Source organism: Gallinula chloropus, assembly GCF_964237585.1.
Source record: "Gallinula chloropus genome assembly, chromosome: 1".
NCBI lineage: Eukaryota > Metazoa > Chordata > Aves > Gruiformes > Rallidae > Gallinula > Gallinula chloropus.
Window position 1 is genome coordinate 205,170,159 of NC_140085.1, and position 16,095 is coordinate 205,186,253.

At 38.8% G+C, this 16,095-nt stretch overlaps 1 protein-coding gene across 1 annotated transcript in view; it reads right to left on the reverse strand.

Moving 5' to 3' along the window:
- The window catches only part of GUCY1A2 (guanylate cyclase 1 soluble subunit alpha 2), a gene marked incomplete at both ends in the record, with an annotated part of 151,320 nt that overhangs the window by 39,288 nt on the left and 95,937 nt on the right, over nt 1-16,095 (reverse strand). Inside the window, one exon of the mRNA XM_084277537.1 lies at nt 7,096-7,239. Coding sequence (XP_084133663.1) covers nt 7,096-7,239 — 144 coding nt within the window. The remainder of the gene's footprint in view (nt 1-7,095; nt 7,240-16,095) is intronic.

Sequence of the window (16,095 nt, forward strand, 5' to 3'; positions counted from 1 at the left end):
CTGCTCTTAATGCTCCCCAAAGCACTAGAGCTACCCTTATGTCGGTACGCCTACAAAATTAAGAACTCTTGTACAAGATCCTTGGTCATTTTTTAGGAAAAAATCTCTCAATGCAAGTGTTTGTTTTGCAGAACTGTTTCTGACTTTTCACACAAAAAAACTTCAAGTATGAAGTTATCCAGCCTGAAATAGGATATTATATACCTTCCAGAGTCTGATGTAGACATTAGGTACAAGGAGAAGTTGCTAGGAGACCACAGATGGAGCAAGCAGCATTGTCATAACACAGCAGCTTTTCACACAGGGCTGATGAGAATGCCTGCATCAGCAGTCAGCCGTTCACAATTTAAACCAGACAACCTTCTCCTGCTTACGTAAAGATGCACATTTGGTGAGGACCAGTAAATTGTTATAAAACTAGCACACTACAATCTAAATTAAAAGCAAGACAGGGAACTCTGAAAGGATTACACGGACAACATTTGCTCAACTACTCTCCCTCATTATATGTTTGGGAACAGTGGCTTCATTTAGAAACTAAAAAACCCATCTACATTCAAGCAAATGCTGGCACTTTCAATCTACTGGTATGAAGTGCCATATAACTGTAATGTAAAGGGGAACACTTAATAATCTATCAGAAGAGGCCACGCACACTAAAATTCATTCCATGTTATTTAGAAGAGTGTTATTCTCACTAGGAAAAAGAGGCAAAGCCATTTTGTCTCTTCTGTACCCTTTGGGGCAGAGTTCATGCTTATTAAAATTTAGCACTTGGCAGGCAGAGATTAGAGCTTTATCAAACTCAGGCTTTCAGCGTTCGTCATCATGACCACAGGTATTTAAACAGACTACACAAAGCAAAACTAATGCAGCTGCATGACTGTAAAGTCACACAGATTTGATATGCTACAGAAATGGTTCTACTTGTATAACTTGTCACCTACATTATGTATATGAGAAATTGAAGCATAGAAAGTCTGTATAACATCCAAAATTCAAATGGAAAGGCTGTGACCAAACAAAGATTTGAACCTGTGTCCAGCTCCTTCCAGTGTGATTGTAAATCCTTCTGAGAGCTCATCAGCCTGGGAAACATTGAGGGATGACTTACTTGACAAATTTTCATTCAAATATTTCATTATGAAGTAGACACTGAAAGCATGTCAGATGAATAGAAATTAAAACAGCTTTACTCTCCCTATTTAGAGGAACTACAAATTTTAGATGTAGTTGCCCACAATGTCAGTGTTTGAAATTAGATGGGGTTAATCCCACCCTCCACGTGAGGGAATCTGGAAAGGTTGGATCAGTGTGCTGAAGCCAACTGCGTGTGAGGTTCAACAAGGTTCAGTGCTGGGTCCTGCACTTGGGTTACAACAACCCCAGGCAATACTACAGGCTTGGGGAGGAGTGGCTGGAAAGCTGCCTGGCAGAAAAAGGTCTGGGGGTATTGGTCGACGGCTGACCGAATACGAGTCCAGCTGTCCAAGAAGATCAATATCATTCTGGCTTGTATCAGAAATAGTCTGACCATCCCCTGTACTCTTCACTGGTGAGGTCACACCACAATTACTATGTTCAGTATTGAGCTCCTCACTACAAGAAGGACATTAAGCTGCTGGAGCATGATCAAAGAAGTGTTAGAACACAAGTGTTATGAGTAGCAACTGAGTGAACTGGGGGTGTTTAGCCTGGAGAAAAGGAGGCTGCAGGGAGACCTTAGTAGTCTTTACAACTACCTGAAAGGAGGTTGTGGCAAGGTGGGTTTTGGTTTCTTCTCCTGAGTAACAAGTGATAGCACAAGAGGAAATGGCCTCACATTGTGAGAGGGCAGTTTAGAATGGATATTGGGTAAAAGCTTTTCACCAAAAGGGTTGTCAAGCACTGGAACGGGCTGCACAGGGAAGTGGTTGAATCACCTTTCCTGGAGGTATTTTAAAGACGAATAGATGTGATGCTTAGGGATATGGTTTAGTGGTGGACTTAGCAGTGCTAGGGTAAGGTTTGGACCCAATGTTAAAGGCCTTTTCCAGCCCAAACGAATCTATGATTCTAAATGGTCCCTCTACTATGCTGTTCTTCCTTGTCTTATAGATGAAGATAGGCTCTTGTGTTGATATTGCTAATACCAGACTACATACTTACATATCCAACAAGAAAATAGATTCAGTAGTTCAGATCTGAAAGTTAGAAGCTACAAATGCATCAAGTGCTCTGTTTTGGTAATAAGAAACAGCTGAACTAAAGACCAGACTATACACCTTGCAAATACAAAGTCCCATCTAACCCAACTGAAGCCAGCATCAGCTAGATTTTTTTCTGCACACTACCCTAGTTAGATTATTGCATGAACTACTCATTAGCATGAGCAAAAAAAGAAAGGTGAGGGTATGTATTTGCTGCAGTTTGTGATTACAGCATTTGCAAGCCCAGTTCTCATGTGATGGTAACATTTGAAACATAACATGACTTTTTCTGCTGCAGAGTAACATATTTTAAAACATTCTGAATTACTGTGGTAGGGCCCAGTCTTTGTGCTTTAGACAGGAACACCTGTACTTAATTTCAGCAGCTTCATGTAAATAATTTACTTTTCCTCTGTGTGTTCTCAGTTCTGTATCTCTTCACAACCCCATCAGGGCCACCATCATACACTATAAAAATAAGCAGATAGTCTTAGAGAATAACCTCTTGGGAAATCTCATTAGTCAAAACTAGGTATGCTTTGTGAGAGAAACCCTTTTAAAAATAAACTGAAAATGAAGCCTATCTGTTTATTTGGGATACACACTGCACATTAATTAATTAGGCAAGATTTGAAGCATGATAAAAAGTGATGCTACTGATAATATCCTATGGGTTTTAACACATCAAATGAGATTTGCGTTGCAACCTTTATCTCTAAAGGTCAATGCTCTGGAGAATTCTTCGTACAGGATTATGTCTAGCTATTAAAATTAATGTACTTCCACTTTATCGTAACAAAAATGTAGTAAAATATGAAGCATATCTCAAATTCAAGTAACACTCACTTAAATGTAGGAGGCAATTTGAAATCAATATTTTCAAACTACAGTCATAGAGCACTATGTATAATTAGTCATACAGAACCTAAATCAAACAAGTGCTTCTGGACTAAAAAGTGTTTTGCTGAATGGATATAAATATACATCCAATTCTACATGCAGTGCCTGAGCCAAAAGACCTTCTTTTGTATTAAGGCCTTAGCTCACGCTACTGTAATGGGATTTTGCCTCAAATAGAATTGAGTTTAAAAAAAAATCATACAGAATCCTAAAGCCTTGTCCATCACTCACAGGAGAATGATCAGCCCATTTTCTGTTACAAATATTTCTTTTGAAAAGAGCAGCCTGCGTTCCAGCACTGATGATAGGATTTCTGGAGGCTGCTATAATATAGCTGCTCTCTCTCTTTCTGCAAAACAACAGTTTTTTCATTACCCTGCACATCACAGGCTATTCATGCAGGTGTAAAGAGTGCAGGCTCAGGATCTCCATTCAGCTTACTCATTTCTGCTGCCTTTGGCTCTGCTGGAAGTGTCAAATGCCTGAGTATGTGTCAGCTGCACACCATGGTGCTCTCTCATCGGCATGCTACGAGCTCTGACTCAGGGTGCAGGAACATCACCTGGCTATGAAGCAAACCTGCTTCATACACCTTGTCACCATCCTGAGGTCCATCACTGCCCACCAGCCACACAAGCCTTGCTCTCTGGGGTAGATTTTTCATAAAGTGCACCCAGCTGTACAAACAAGGTATTTCTGTGGTCACTGCAATGAATACTGTCAAATGATAATTGTGTACCCAGATAACAAACTTCATTTCACTTTACAAGTGAAAATCTTATTGCAAATTCCCACTTATGTGACATGCTATTTTTTCATTCGTTCATAGAACTTTCTCTTCCTAAGTACCTGGAGCTGTATCTGAGGGTCTGTTAGGGTCATTCAAAAAGATATTCACTATCACAGGGATGAACACTTCAAGCAGCACAAAAGTTAAATGTTTGCATTCTGGTGAATTCAGTCCTGAGATGACAATGAAATATATCCATCAAGGTAATTTAGAATATATATACAATTGCATAAACCATAATCATAAAGTCAGCCATACCTAATTGAGTAATCATCAAATAAAAAGCACTACATTTCATAATTGCAGTTAGGTTTCCCTAGAGCTGCAATCTCTGCAACCAGGGAAACCCAAACAGATTCATAATGATTCTGTCTGTAAAAATGACAGCCCCTAAGTAATTAGCCTCTTAAATGTGCATCATATCAGTCACACCCCACAAACCCAGGGAATAACTTCTGAGATCGTGGTTTCCTGTGATGACCTCAGAGAGCTTAAGAAAGTGATATGCTTCTGGAAAATAAATCGCCTGCAAACACCAAGGAAACTTTAGCATGTTTTCTTCTACTGGAAAAGAGTAACTGTTCTGTAATTGTTAGCCTACTAACAGAAATCAAATTTCAAATAACTATGTTATTATGTATTACATAAAGTGGCTGGAATAATTTCTTCCTATTTTTATTATTAGCCAGTTTTAGGGTAAGAGAAAACAGAACATTGTTATTTACTCCTGAGATCAGAAGGTCCCTTTTTTTTTAGGAATCAAGTTTTGAACAACTGTCTTGGACTTAGTGAAGTAACTGCTTACTTATTTCAAAATAGTTACTAGACTATCCTGAAGAACAAAGTTGGAGTTTAGTCACAGAAACTCATGAAATCAGTCAAAGATATCAAAAGTTGTGCATAAGGAAACTGCCCTGTGATTTCAAGTTCTCTTCAAATATACAAATACTGATGTAGGTTTTTCAATACAAGAAAAGAAAAAGCTGTGTCAGCATTCTACCATCAACGCACTTGGCAAGGACTCAGGAAATGTGACTTGTGCTTGGTAACATGAATCAAGGATAAGAATTTAGATCAAAATGTAGTTAAATATTGCACCACTTTTGCCATCTGTATCAAGAGGACCAGCTCAAAGTAAACACATTATAGTACAATTTAATTCACTGTTTAGAATTTAAACCACTAATAAATGTTTTGTAGCTTACATTGTGTATGTTGTATCTGATATTAATATTTAAATATTTCAATGGTCAGCTTTAATTGTAAAATGTGTCATGCAGTAAGACTCTTTTTAATGGTTCTGAGCTGAGTCCATAGTAACTGCTACACATACTTAGGGGTTCCTTAAACTTCAGGTAAATTATAAAACCATAAAATCCTGAGTTTGAAGGGACCCACAAGGATCATCAACTCCAACTCCTGGCTTCACACAGGGCAACCTAAACGTTAAACAATATATTTAGGAGAATTGTCTAGACACCTGAACACTGACAGGCTTTGGGACATGACCACATTCCTGGAGAGCTTGTTCCAGTGATTGATCACTTTTTCCTGATATCCAATCTGAACCACCATGATACAGCTTTAAGACATTATTATGCACACAGGGCATTTGTTAATGGGAATTACAAAAAAAAATAGTGGCTCAATGGGCACTTTCAAGTAATTTTAAGTGAAAAACTGGCATCTAACAGAAAGAGAGATCACTCCACACAATTCAACATTGACTGGAAGGTAAAGTCATGCCAACTCAATTTTTAAATAATATATATACTTTTAACTGTGATGATCACTGATATAACCAGTAGGAAAAACTATGCATTCGTTGGTATTTGTAGGAGGATTCATCTGACAGAGTGTAGAAGTTTACAGTGTAGACATCTACCCCTAAGCTAAATCCATAGACTTCCCATATAGAGAACTGAGAAAATATACATTTTTAGAGCATGGTTCATCTCATCCTAGAGCATACACCTAAACAAATAAAAGTAGAATTCTCAGTTAGAGAAGAGTTGGAACTCAAAAGTATACTGTTTTATTGCTCAAGGAGCATCACAGCAACATCCCTGAAAATATTATTTTTTATTTTATCTCCTTTCTGTCAAGTTTAAACCTTCAAAAAAGGTTTTTTGTTTGTTTGGGTTTTTTTTTTTTTCTGAAGTGTGGGGATGGAAACATTTTTGATATAATCCTAATTTAACAGACTTGAAGAACTGCAATTTATAAAGTGCATTTCATCCATGATGTAAATCATCCCATGGGAAGTCTGTCCACCCTTCTCATCTAGCTACATATGGCTTTTGTTACAGGCTTTAGACAGTGTTGAATAATTGTTGTACATAATCCCCCACTCGCTTTGAAAACAAAAGGTTTCTATTATGAGAACAACAATTTAACCAGAAACAGGAGTGTGCACACATAATGAAAACCATGTGTAATCTGACCCTTGGAAAAGAAAGGCACATGTGGTGCCATGTTTTTTCTTCCCTGCTGAATCTACTACAACTTCTACCTAAACATTAGCAATTCCAAACTCCAGAAGCTACAAGGTTGGTACAAGATCCAGAGAGGCAGAACAGCTGTGGAACCTTAAAATGGAGCAAGGGATTTTCCATCTCCTTCTACTTCCTGTAACAACTTAGAAGAGACTGGAATTGTATGGGAAGGAAGCACATTAACACTGAGGAAGAGCAACAAGTCTACACATTCTTGTTTTATACAGGTCAAAAACTATTTTGAAAAAAGGCATGTAGCTCTTTAAAACAACAGAATACTGAGTGTTCCTACACTAGTGCTGAACTTCAGATCAGGAACCTACTTTTAAGGTGAATTTCCCAATTGCCATCACATACTGTGCTTTGGCATGTAGAATGGGACACTCTTGGGTCATGTGAACTGTCATCTTCTCACACTAATTTGAATTACAAGAAAGGCTGCAGGCGTGCATCTAATGCCCTCCAGACACAAAGAGGCATTCAGTGCATACAACAAAGTGACAACTAGTCTGTGTGGTCTACTGTGCTTGTTAAAGTGAGGCATATCTTACAAAATTGTTCACGGGTCTCAGTAAAATATACAGCCATAATAAGGCCTGTGATGTACTGATGCAAATTTAAATTCTCCTAAATATAAGCAGATTTCTACTGACACAACAGAATGGAATTAATCAGGACAACATACTAATGATTAGCTGAGAATAAAGACCAAACAAGTTACCTTAATCGGGCTCCCATCTGGAGTTAGAACCTCTTCTGAAAGCTCCATCATCTTCAGTGCCATCAGGGCAATGGCTTTAGCATGACTAAGGCTTTTCTTATGGAGCCCTGCTGCAACGCAGTATGCATCACCTATTGTTTCCACCTGCAGCAATCAGAAAAATCAAATATTAAAGTATGATAATGAGAAGAGATCCCTACCGTTAGTTATCTGCAATCAAATAGCAGTGCTTAAAAACATGTGAGCAAAACATCCATAAAGTAAGCAATTAGACAACGGAGCATAATTACCTGAGTTTGCAAACAGGTGCAGTCAAAACCTGACATGTGATTGCATAGTGGTTCATCACCATTATAACCAAAGAAGATCATTACATCTAGAGCAGTGCATGCTATCAGCTGAGATATGACAACATTCTTCTGTATCAGTAATGCAGAAAACTCAATTTTCCTAAACAAGAAAATGTTTGCAGCATTGTTTGACATTATCCTAGCTGAGAGTGCTGTTGATTAAGAATAGTGCTATATTATTATAATTTGTAACTATTATTTGCTCTGCTAGAAATGTGTATAAGGAAGAGAATTAGAAAAAGCAAAACATTGCCATAAAAAACAGTGAAGACTCTCTAACTTCTTATTAGTAGGGAGCTTTTCCTGGTGTAGGGAGAATTCACAAATAGATGGCATTGCTACAGACTTTTTACTGCATCTGTCTGCTATTTTAAAGTAAGAATTGTTACCACTCTCTACTATGCAGGCTATCTGACTGTGAATCCCCTACCTTCAGGCATCAAATTCAGCAGACTGATCCCTCTGGCCTCTTCAGAGAGGCCTTACTTCTCTCTTATCCTTGATTTTCTTTATAGAAAGTTATCCCTCAGGAGAGAGCGTGAGCAAAAGAAATTACAGGAGCCCTCTGGCTCTGGATAAAGGCAGGTTGAGAAATGCTGAAGCCCTCAACTTCTGCAGCTTTACTGACAGCATTGTCTTCTGCAGTCTGCAACACGCTCTGTGCAGTGTCTGTTAACACATGTCCACACCGACTCAGCCCTCAAAGATTAGTTTGGTTTTCCCTACATAACTAATCTGGCTCTTGCCCTGCCCACATCACTACAGGAATGCCAGAAAAAGGCTTCAGCAAAGATGAGGGAGAGAAGGAACCATGTACTTAGCAAGGAGTTATTCACAAAATAAATACATCTGATCCTTGTCTCTGCAGGGATTCCACCATTATTAGTGGACCTGGACCTTCATAAATTCATTTGCAGTCCTGAGAAACAGAATTCTGAATAGTATCTCCAAAAGTTAGCATGAGGTGAAAATGTACCCAGACCATAAATCTATAAAGGTGGTGGGGAAAATACTTCCTAGTACCAAACTCTTAAAAGCTGCTAGAAGCCCATTGCCAAGTTTGGCATGGTGGCCTTTCCTGCTGATTGTGCAGGAGGATTTATATAGGAAGCTGAGGGTTTCTCATGAGGCAAGAGCTGAGACAGCTGTTGGAGATCCCTTGTCACCTTTGGAAGCTCCTGATAGCGTATATAGAAAAAACATGTAGGAGCAAGTAATGCTACTGTCTGTCTGCTTTACCCAAGCCATGTTTCAGGATCTCTGTCCACAAGAAGCAGAGACTGCCTGCAGCTTAGGAGGTTGTCTTCTGAAAGCCAAATGAATGGGCAATGGCTGGTGAAAATTACAGAAAGCAGGGAAGAAAACACATGAGCATAGTGAGAAAAAGTATCAGAAGTTACAGACACTCTGGATGGGTATGAAATAGATGGTTAAAACATTATCTAAATCAGAAAGAAGAATAAGCAGAAATCCAAATAACAGCACACTGTGGATGTACATAACCAGTCTGAATAGAAATGAAGGGGTTACTACAAAAAGAGTGGAGGCTCTGAGGTCAAAATGAAGTACAAATTCTGCTCTTTGTTGAAAGATTTAATTTCAGAATGACTTTTCCACTAAAGTTAGTTGCACTACACCACTGCCAGCAAGTACAGATACAGAACCAGACACTGTTCATTATACTGTTCATATACATTCAGGCAAGCCTATGTATTTTGATAGCACCTTCCTCTTTTTAAATTTCCATAGCTCTGTAAACTAATTTAACAGCTAGATTGCACTCATTGAATAAATAGCATTAGCAGAGTCGCATTGTACATAGCTGTGTAATGCAAGAAAAATGTGACTGAAGCTGCCTGATATTAATCTTACTCTGAATATAAAGATTATAGTAATGCCATTGTAGGATACTCATTAAAGTGCTTGGCCCTATCAAGTTCCTCTGACAGTAATACTGGAGAACCAGGGTAATTACCAGAACTGTTGAGACTTACCTGGTAATTGAAACAGGATGCGATGACTACTGATAAGGTTGTTTAATGATTAACCATTCTGTGACCTTCTTTTCAGTCACTACTAAGATTTTCCCCAACTAACAATTTAACCTGAAACTTCCATACTGAGTTATCTCCATCAAACTTTAACCTTGCTTCAGTCCTACTTTAAAACCATATTTGAAATTTTTTCCAATAATCTGTGGGTTATTTATCCAAAAACTCTGAGAATTATCATAATTCAGGTTGTTAATGAAACTTTCATTTGATTATCTCATGGAATCACAGAATCAATAAATGGTTTGGGTTGGAACAGACATTAAAGATCTAGTTCCAACCCTCCTGCCATGGGCAGAGACACCCTCCACTACCCCAGGCTGCCCAAAGCCCCATCCAACCTGGCCTTGAACACTGCCAGGGAGGGGGAAACCACAGCTTCTCTGGGCAGCCTGTTCCAGTGCCTCACCACCCTCACAGGGAAAAATTTCTTCCTAATGCCTAATATAAATCTCCCCTCCTTCAGTTTAAGGTCATTAGCCCTTGTCCTATCACTCCATGCCCTTGTCAACAGTCCTCCATCTTTCCTGTAGGACACTTTAGGTACTGGAAGGCTGCAATAAAGTCTCCCCAGAGCCTTCTCTTCTCCAGGCTGAACAAGCCCAACTCTCTCAGCCTATCTTCATAACACAGAGGGGCTCCAGACCTCTAATCATCTTCATAGCCCTCCTCTGGACTCCCTCCAATAGCACCATGTCTTTCTTGTACTGGAGACCACAGAGCTTGATGCAGTACTCCAGGTGGGATTTCACAAGAACAGAGTAGAGGGGCAGAATCATCTCCCTTGACCTGTTGACCAAATTTCTTTTGATGCAGCCCAGGATAAAACTGGCTTTCTGGGCTTCAGGTACATGCTATTGGCTCATGTCTAATTTTTCCTCTACCAGTAATCCCCAAGTTCTTCTCTGCAGGGATGTTCTCAATTCATTCATCCCCTATTAATATTGGGGATTACCCTGCCCCAGGAGCAGGACTTTACACTTGACCTTGCTGAACTTCATAAAGTTACATGAGGACATTAAAATAGAAACTGCACTGAGAATGATGCAGCACACTTCAGAATTTCAGGCTATGCCCATCAATGAGTCACATATGCATGGGAAAAAAAAGGGGGATTTATCTTGTCTCAGCTGGGGAGCAAAAATTGAACCAGAAATTAAAAAAGCACTGCTCATAGTTGACCCTAAACTACCTGCTAGGCAGATCCTGAAATCACTGCACCCACCAGAAAACAACTTACTACATAAATACTCAAGGAAATGTCAATAGGATTAAGAGAAAAGGAAGGTTCTACTCAAGGTGGTTAAAAATAGCAGCACTCGGATCTATCTGAGGCTCTTCAAGATGATGATGTACAGTAATCAAACTCCAGAGGAGTATCCAGCTTCTGTTAGTCCTCAGTAGATAACAGATCTCTCTTCAGGATCCCAACAGTCTAAGGAATCTCACTAGCACCTTTTTCAAATCACAGCTTGTAAATAAGCACAAAAATACAACCATGGGGGTCACTCTTGTGGCAATTCTAATCTGAAATTCCTACAGCAATCAGAAATGTTAATGAAAGAAGTAACTGCTCTAATTTTAGTCCTGTCTCTCTTGAAAGTTTTCTGTAAAATCCAGTATGTATTATAACTGTTACAGTGGAGTATTCATTACTACTTTTTTCCATTTAAGAGTTGTAAGTCTGTGTGCACTTTCTCCTTTTTTTTAAATGGGTTAAATTATACTTCTATGAAGAAGGGTTAATGGCTTGCAACTAAAACTAAATATATACAAAATATGGGTCTGAAAACTCAAAAATTGCTATCAGGAAAAAAGAAATCTACCCTTAACAGAATATTCCTTGCAGATCCTTCACCTTCCTCAGAAGGGTACTTGTGCACCCATGTCTAAAATACACACAGGGCTGTGTAGGTATTAATTAGCTCACTCCTGAGGGTTATAATATTTCATACCTGTCCCTTCTAAAATAATATATGCTTCTGTCTATATAGACAGCTCAACACTCTTTTGCAAAATAAAAAACTAAAGTGGAAATTAAAAGTTGGATTGCCTTCACTATAAACACAGTTAAAAGCATTTTCTCTACCTGAAAGGGTGGTCCAAAAATAAAACCCTTAATTCAGGTTGCACTAGTGATTTTAGAGTTGACTGTCCCACTGAGATAAAATTAACTGCTCATATAGCCAAGTGTCCTGGTTCTGGCCAGGCCAGCATTAACCTCCCCAAGCAGCCAGCCCAGGTGAGCTGAGTTAGCTTAGGCTGTTTTCCACACCACCTGACATCACTCCCTCATAAAAGGGTCTGGTCGGGGAAGGGTGCTCCTGGGTGTCTCCAGGGCTGTCTGACTTTGGCTGGGGCATCATGTTGGTCCTGGTGTTGTGCAGTACTCTGTGTTATCACTGGGTGTAAGTGAAATTTGCTGTGGGCTGTTATTGTTCCCCTTTCACAGTGATTTTGTCAGTAAACTCTCCTTATTTCATCCCGTGGGGGCTCTGTCTGTTTCTTCTCTGGGAGGGAACAAGCAGTGTGCGGTGCTGTCACTGGTTGGGGCTGAACCGCCACACCAAGCCAAATCCCTTTAAGGGACATTCATCCTTCAGCACCTTCCTGATAAGTACATATACAGAACAAACCCAGAATTTATTTTTCTTTTCTTTTTTTTTTTCTTTTTTTGTCACAAGGCATGGGAAAAAAATTACAGTGCAATTCAGGATGAAGACCTGCGGGACATTTCCAGGTACCTTGATGTTATACACAGGTAATCATGTGATTGCAGGATTACTTTGGTAAGTAAATGGGTAAACATTGTGTAGTCATGTTTTGCTCAAGGATGTTCCTCCTTGATGTTGTGGTTCAGTCTCAGTCAGCAGCTAAGCACCATGTAGCTGCTCACTCACCTCTCTCCCTCTGCAGGGGGATGGGGAGGAGAACTAGAAGAAAAAGTTAAAATTGATGGGTTTAGATAAGGACAGTTTACTAGGACAGTGAAGGAAAAGGAAAATAGCACCAACAATGCTAATAAAAAATATACAAAGCAGGTGATACACAATACAATTTGCTCACCACCTGGAACAAGTTTCCCAGTCTGTCTGGAGCAGCCACTCCCCCCTCCCCAGTCAGCTTCCCCTTTATACACTGTGGTATGGAATTCTCCTTTGGCTAGTTTGGGTCAGCTGTCCTGGTTGTTTCTCCGCCCAGATCCTTGTGAAAATTAATTCCATCCTAGCTGAAAAAAGGGGCACTTCAGAAAACTTATTGGTTACACGAATCAGGAAAAATATATTATGCTGATCAAAGATTACTTGGTTTATTTGATTAACATATATAGATTATCTATAGAACTCTACCACATGTGTAGACTTTAAAACTTGAAAACATTTATACTAGTTCTGGTAGGTAATACAGCCTATACCTCACTAGATGGTATGAAAAAGTAATCTAGGTTTAATCTTTACATTCATTTAATCCTTGTACTTCTTTGAGCAGGACCAATCCACTCACATCAAATCACAGTAACAGAAATGAACTCAGACAAATGGCCACCAAGAGAGACTTCCACTTCCTCTTGGTCCATTAGAGGGAATGAGAAGAAAGATTGGTGTAAGAGTTCCCCCAGCAGGTTTTGTGTTTTCTCTGATCTTAGACTGTGGGTCACAATTCAACTTCAGAATATGTCAGGTTCTAACGGAGTAACTAAACGTAGACAAGCCTTTTCCATGTCTTCATTTCTTACCCTTTTTTCAAAAAGTCTTAGATTTCAAATTCAATTGAGTTTCCCAATGCATCAAATACTGCTTGTGTGATTCTGTTATTTTAATCACCAGAACTATTTATTTATGCTTAAGTAAGTATGTGTTCATAATCATTGTAATTTTAAATTGGCAGGAAAACTTAGAATATTAAACATTCCTCTACACTCCACACCCTGTTTACAGCCACAGTATAAAGTGTATATGCTATATTTAGCTGAAGAGAAGCTTATTACTAAACTGTTTCTTATCACTTATGAGCAATCTGCCAATAGCCTGAAACCCTCCTACTGCTGGGAGATATTCTATAAAGTTTCATTTTACAATACTGAAATAATAACAAACAGCAGTTGCGGTGGTATCAGTTTTCTCTTAAAGAGCTTGAGAGAAAAAAATAGAAATAAACATCAGGAAAATGGGTAATGACTTAGCTAATCACAGTTCAATGCTCTTCACTTTCTTCACTTAGCTTTTATTAAGAAAAGTAACTTTTCTGTTTTGGGTGTGGTTTTCTTCCTTGCAGAGAAGTGTGTTATTCTCCATCTTAAAATATCTGCCTCTGCTTTCATCTGTTCCCTATGCAGGTTTCCCCTCTCTTATCCAAACATAGACATGTTGTTCTAAGCGCATGCAATGTGTACTGGTTAGGTAACTCCTTTCAAAATATTATATGTAACAAAACTATCTAGAATTTTACTTAGTAAATATATCTGCCTTTTTCGGGGGAAATGGGCTTGTTCAGCCTGGAGCAGAGATGCCTTTGGGGAGACCTAAGAGCAGCTTTCAGTGCCTGTGGAAAATCTTCCTGGAGACAAATTTGACAGCAGTGCAGGGTGGGAAGGCAAAAGAAAATGTGAAATCAGCATCCTTGTGGATAAGGAAAGCAGAAAGCCTGTGAAAATTCTTGACCACAACATCTTACTCAGATAAAAATAATTTTGCAAGTTTTATAACGAACAATTGAACAGTTCTGCAGACCAAGGATTTGAATAGGTGCTTCAGCAAATGCAGTGATAAAGAACGTAATCCTTCTATTTTAGGGCATGAAAATGAAAATTCTAGGAAGAAGCCTGTCATATATATCTGACACTTCATATGTAGTTCATGTACTTCCCCAAGTACCCATGTTCAATACTGTCAAACATCGACCATTATAAGGCACTAATTATGGCAGTTTCTGCTGTAATCCAAACTTAACTATATGGAACACCCTGTCCTCCAATATATCTATTAACTATATTGATAATTATCTGAAATTTCAGTAGTCTAAATTTTTTCTATCTTCCCTGACATTTAGATAATTGAGGTTACACTGCAGCTGCTGATTTTTCACTTTAATACTGTATCTTTTCATTGCAAGAAGAAAAATCTGCCACACACAAATTACACTGGAAAAATTGCAGCTGAAAGTTATCCACACGTTCTGAACTTTTCATGATGTAATATTTAAGCTGCCCAAGGAAAGCTTGGGGAGGGAAGAGGAGAGGAGGGAAGGGAAACAAATTTTTGAAAAAGAAGTCCTTCTTCTGTGTATTTTATTATAACTAAATTTATTCTTCAGTTGAGGCACAGAGCTGTATTGTTTGGAGTTGCAGTACTACAGTTTCCCTGGTGATCGCCCAGCAGATTAGCATCTGCCAGAATGTCAGCCTTTCTTTATCTTTCTCTAATGATTGTCAGTAGAATTACTACCTCAGTCTCTTTGGTTGATGAAATGTTGTTAATATTTCTCTTCTTAGCCAAAAATGAACAGAATCAGCACTAATGTCAAGGAGCCTTGAATACTCCGTTGCCTCTTGCAGTCAATCCCACATTACTGACTGTTTCAATGAGAGTGAGCAATGCATAGTTCTTTGGACAAAGATCAACATATCCATTTGCAAAAGTCATGGAAAGTCAAGCTTTGAATCAATCTAAATATTCTACAGGAGCCTATCAAGAGACAGCACAATACTCGATGTTGATGGGAGTTATTCTGGTGCCAATATAATAGAAAGCAATGAAATTAGGAAAGAATAACTTGGTTTGCTGATTGTAAGAGAGAATTTTAGAAGGTAATGAAACTTCATCATACCTAAAGTACACTGTGCATTAAACAAAATAACATGGCAGTAAACTATATAACGTGATTAAATAACTGTAAAAATAAACAGGTGAAAAGAAGATGGTACAAGCAGGGAAGAAACAGTATTTCAGGCACACAGGATGCAAGTTGATAAGGTGAGGTTCAGTTCCTCCACCCAGAGACATTTGTAATGCAGTGATCTAAATCCCAGTTACTCACAATCTCTTTCTCGTTTCTGAACCGAATTGGGAACTCCAGCAGTCATCTGACCCGTGCTAAGCATCTTCTTCAGGAAAAGATGAATCTTACACTGAGAGATTCACACTCACCCTATAAAATCATGCTTTCTCTTTCTACTGTGAGCATAGTCTAGATCACTAGTTCTGTGTTAGAAATAATTTAGTTTCACTTCCATCTCAAAACTATAGAAGAGAAAGAATTAACAAGATGACATGAAAAGGCCGAAGGGCAGACTGAATTTTAGAAGGCACGTGAATTTTTCAAGTAGGACAGGGCAAGTTCTGGGAAATCACACAGTCCTTCATGAAAACTGATCTCTGGATGGACAGATGAACCAGTGCAGACCCTTTCTACACTTCATATGTCAGTTTCATTTCCACTCCGAGACTAATCCAGGATCAGAACAACATTTACTGCATTAACAACAAAATCAATTCTACTATATTAATTTTGTTTTGAAGACCTGGAAATAGTTCCTTAAAGAGCAAAGTCAGGGCATGTCCCCGCCCATCTCTTAGATTAAATTCCGTACGTACTCCTCA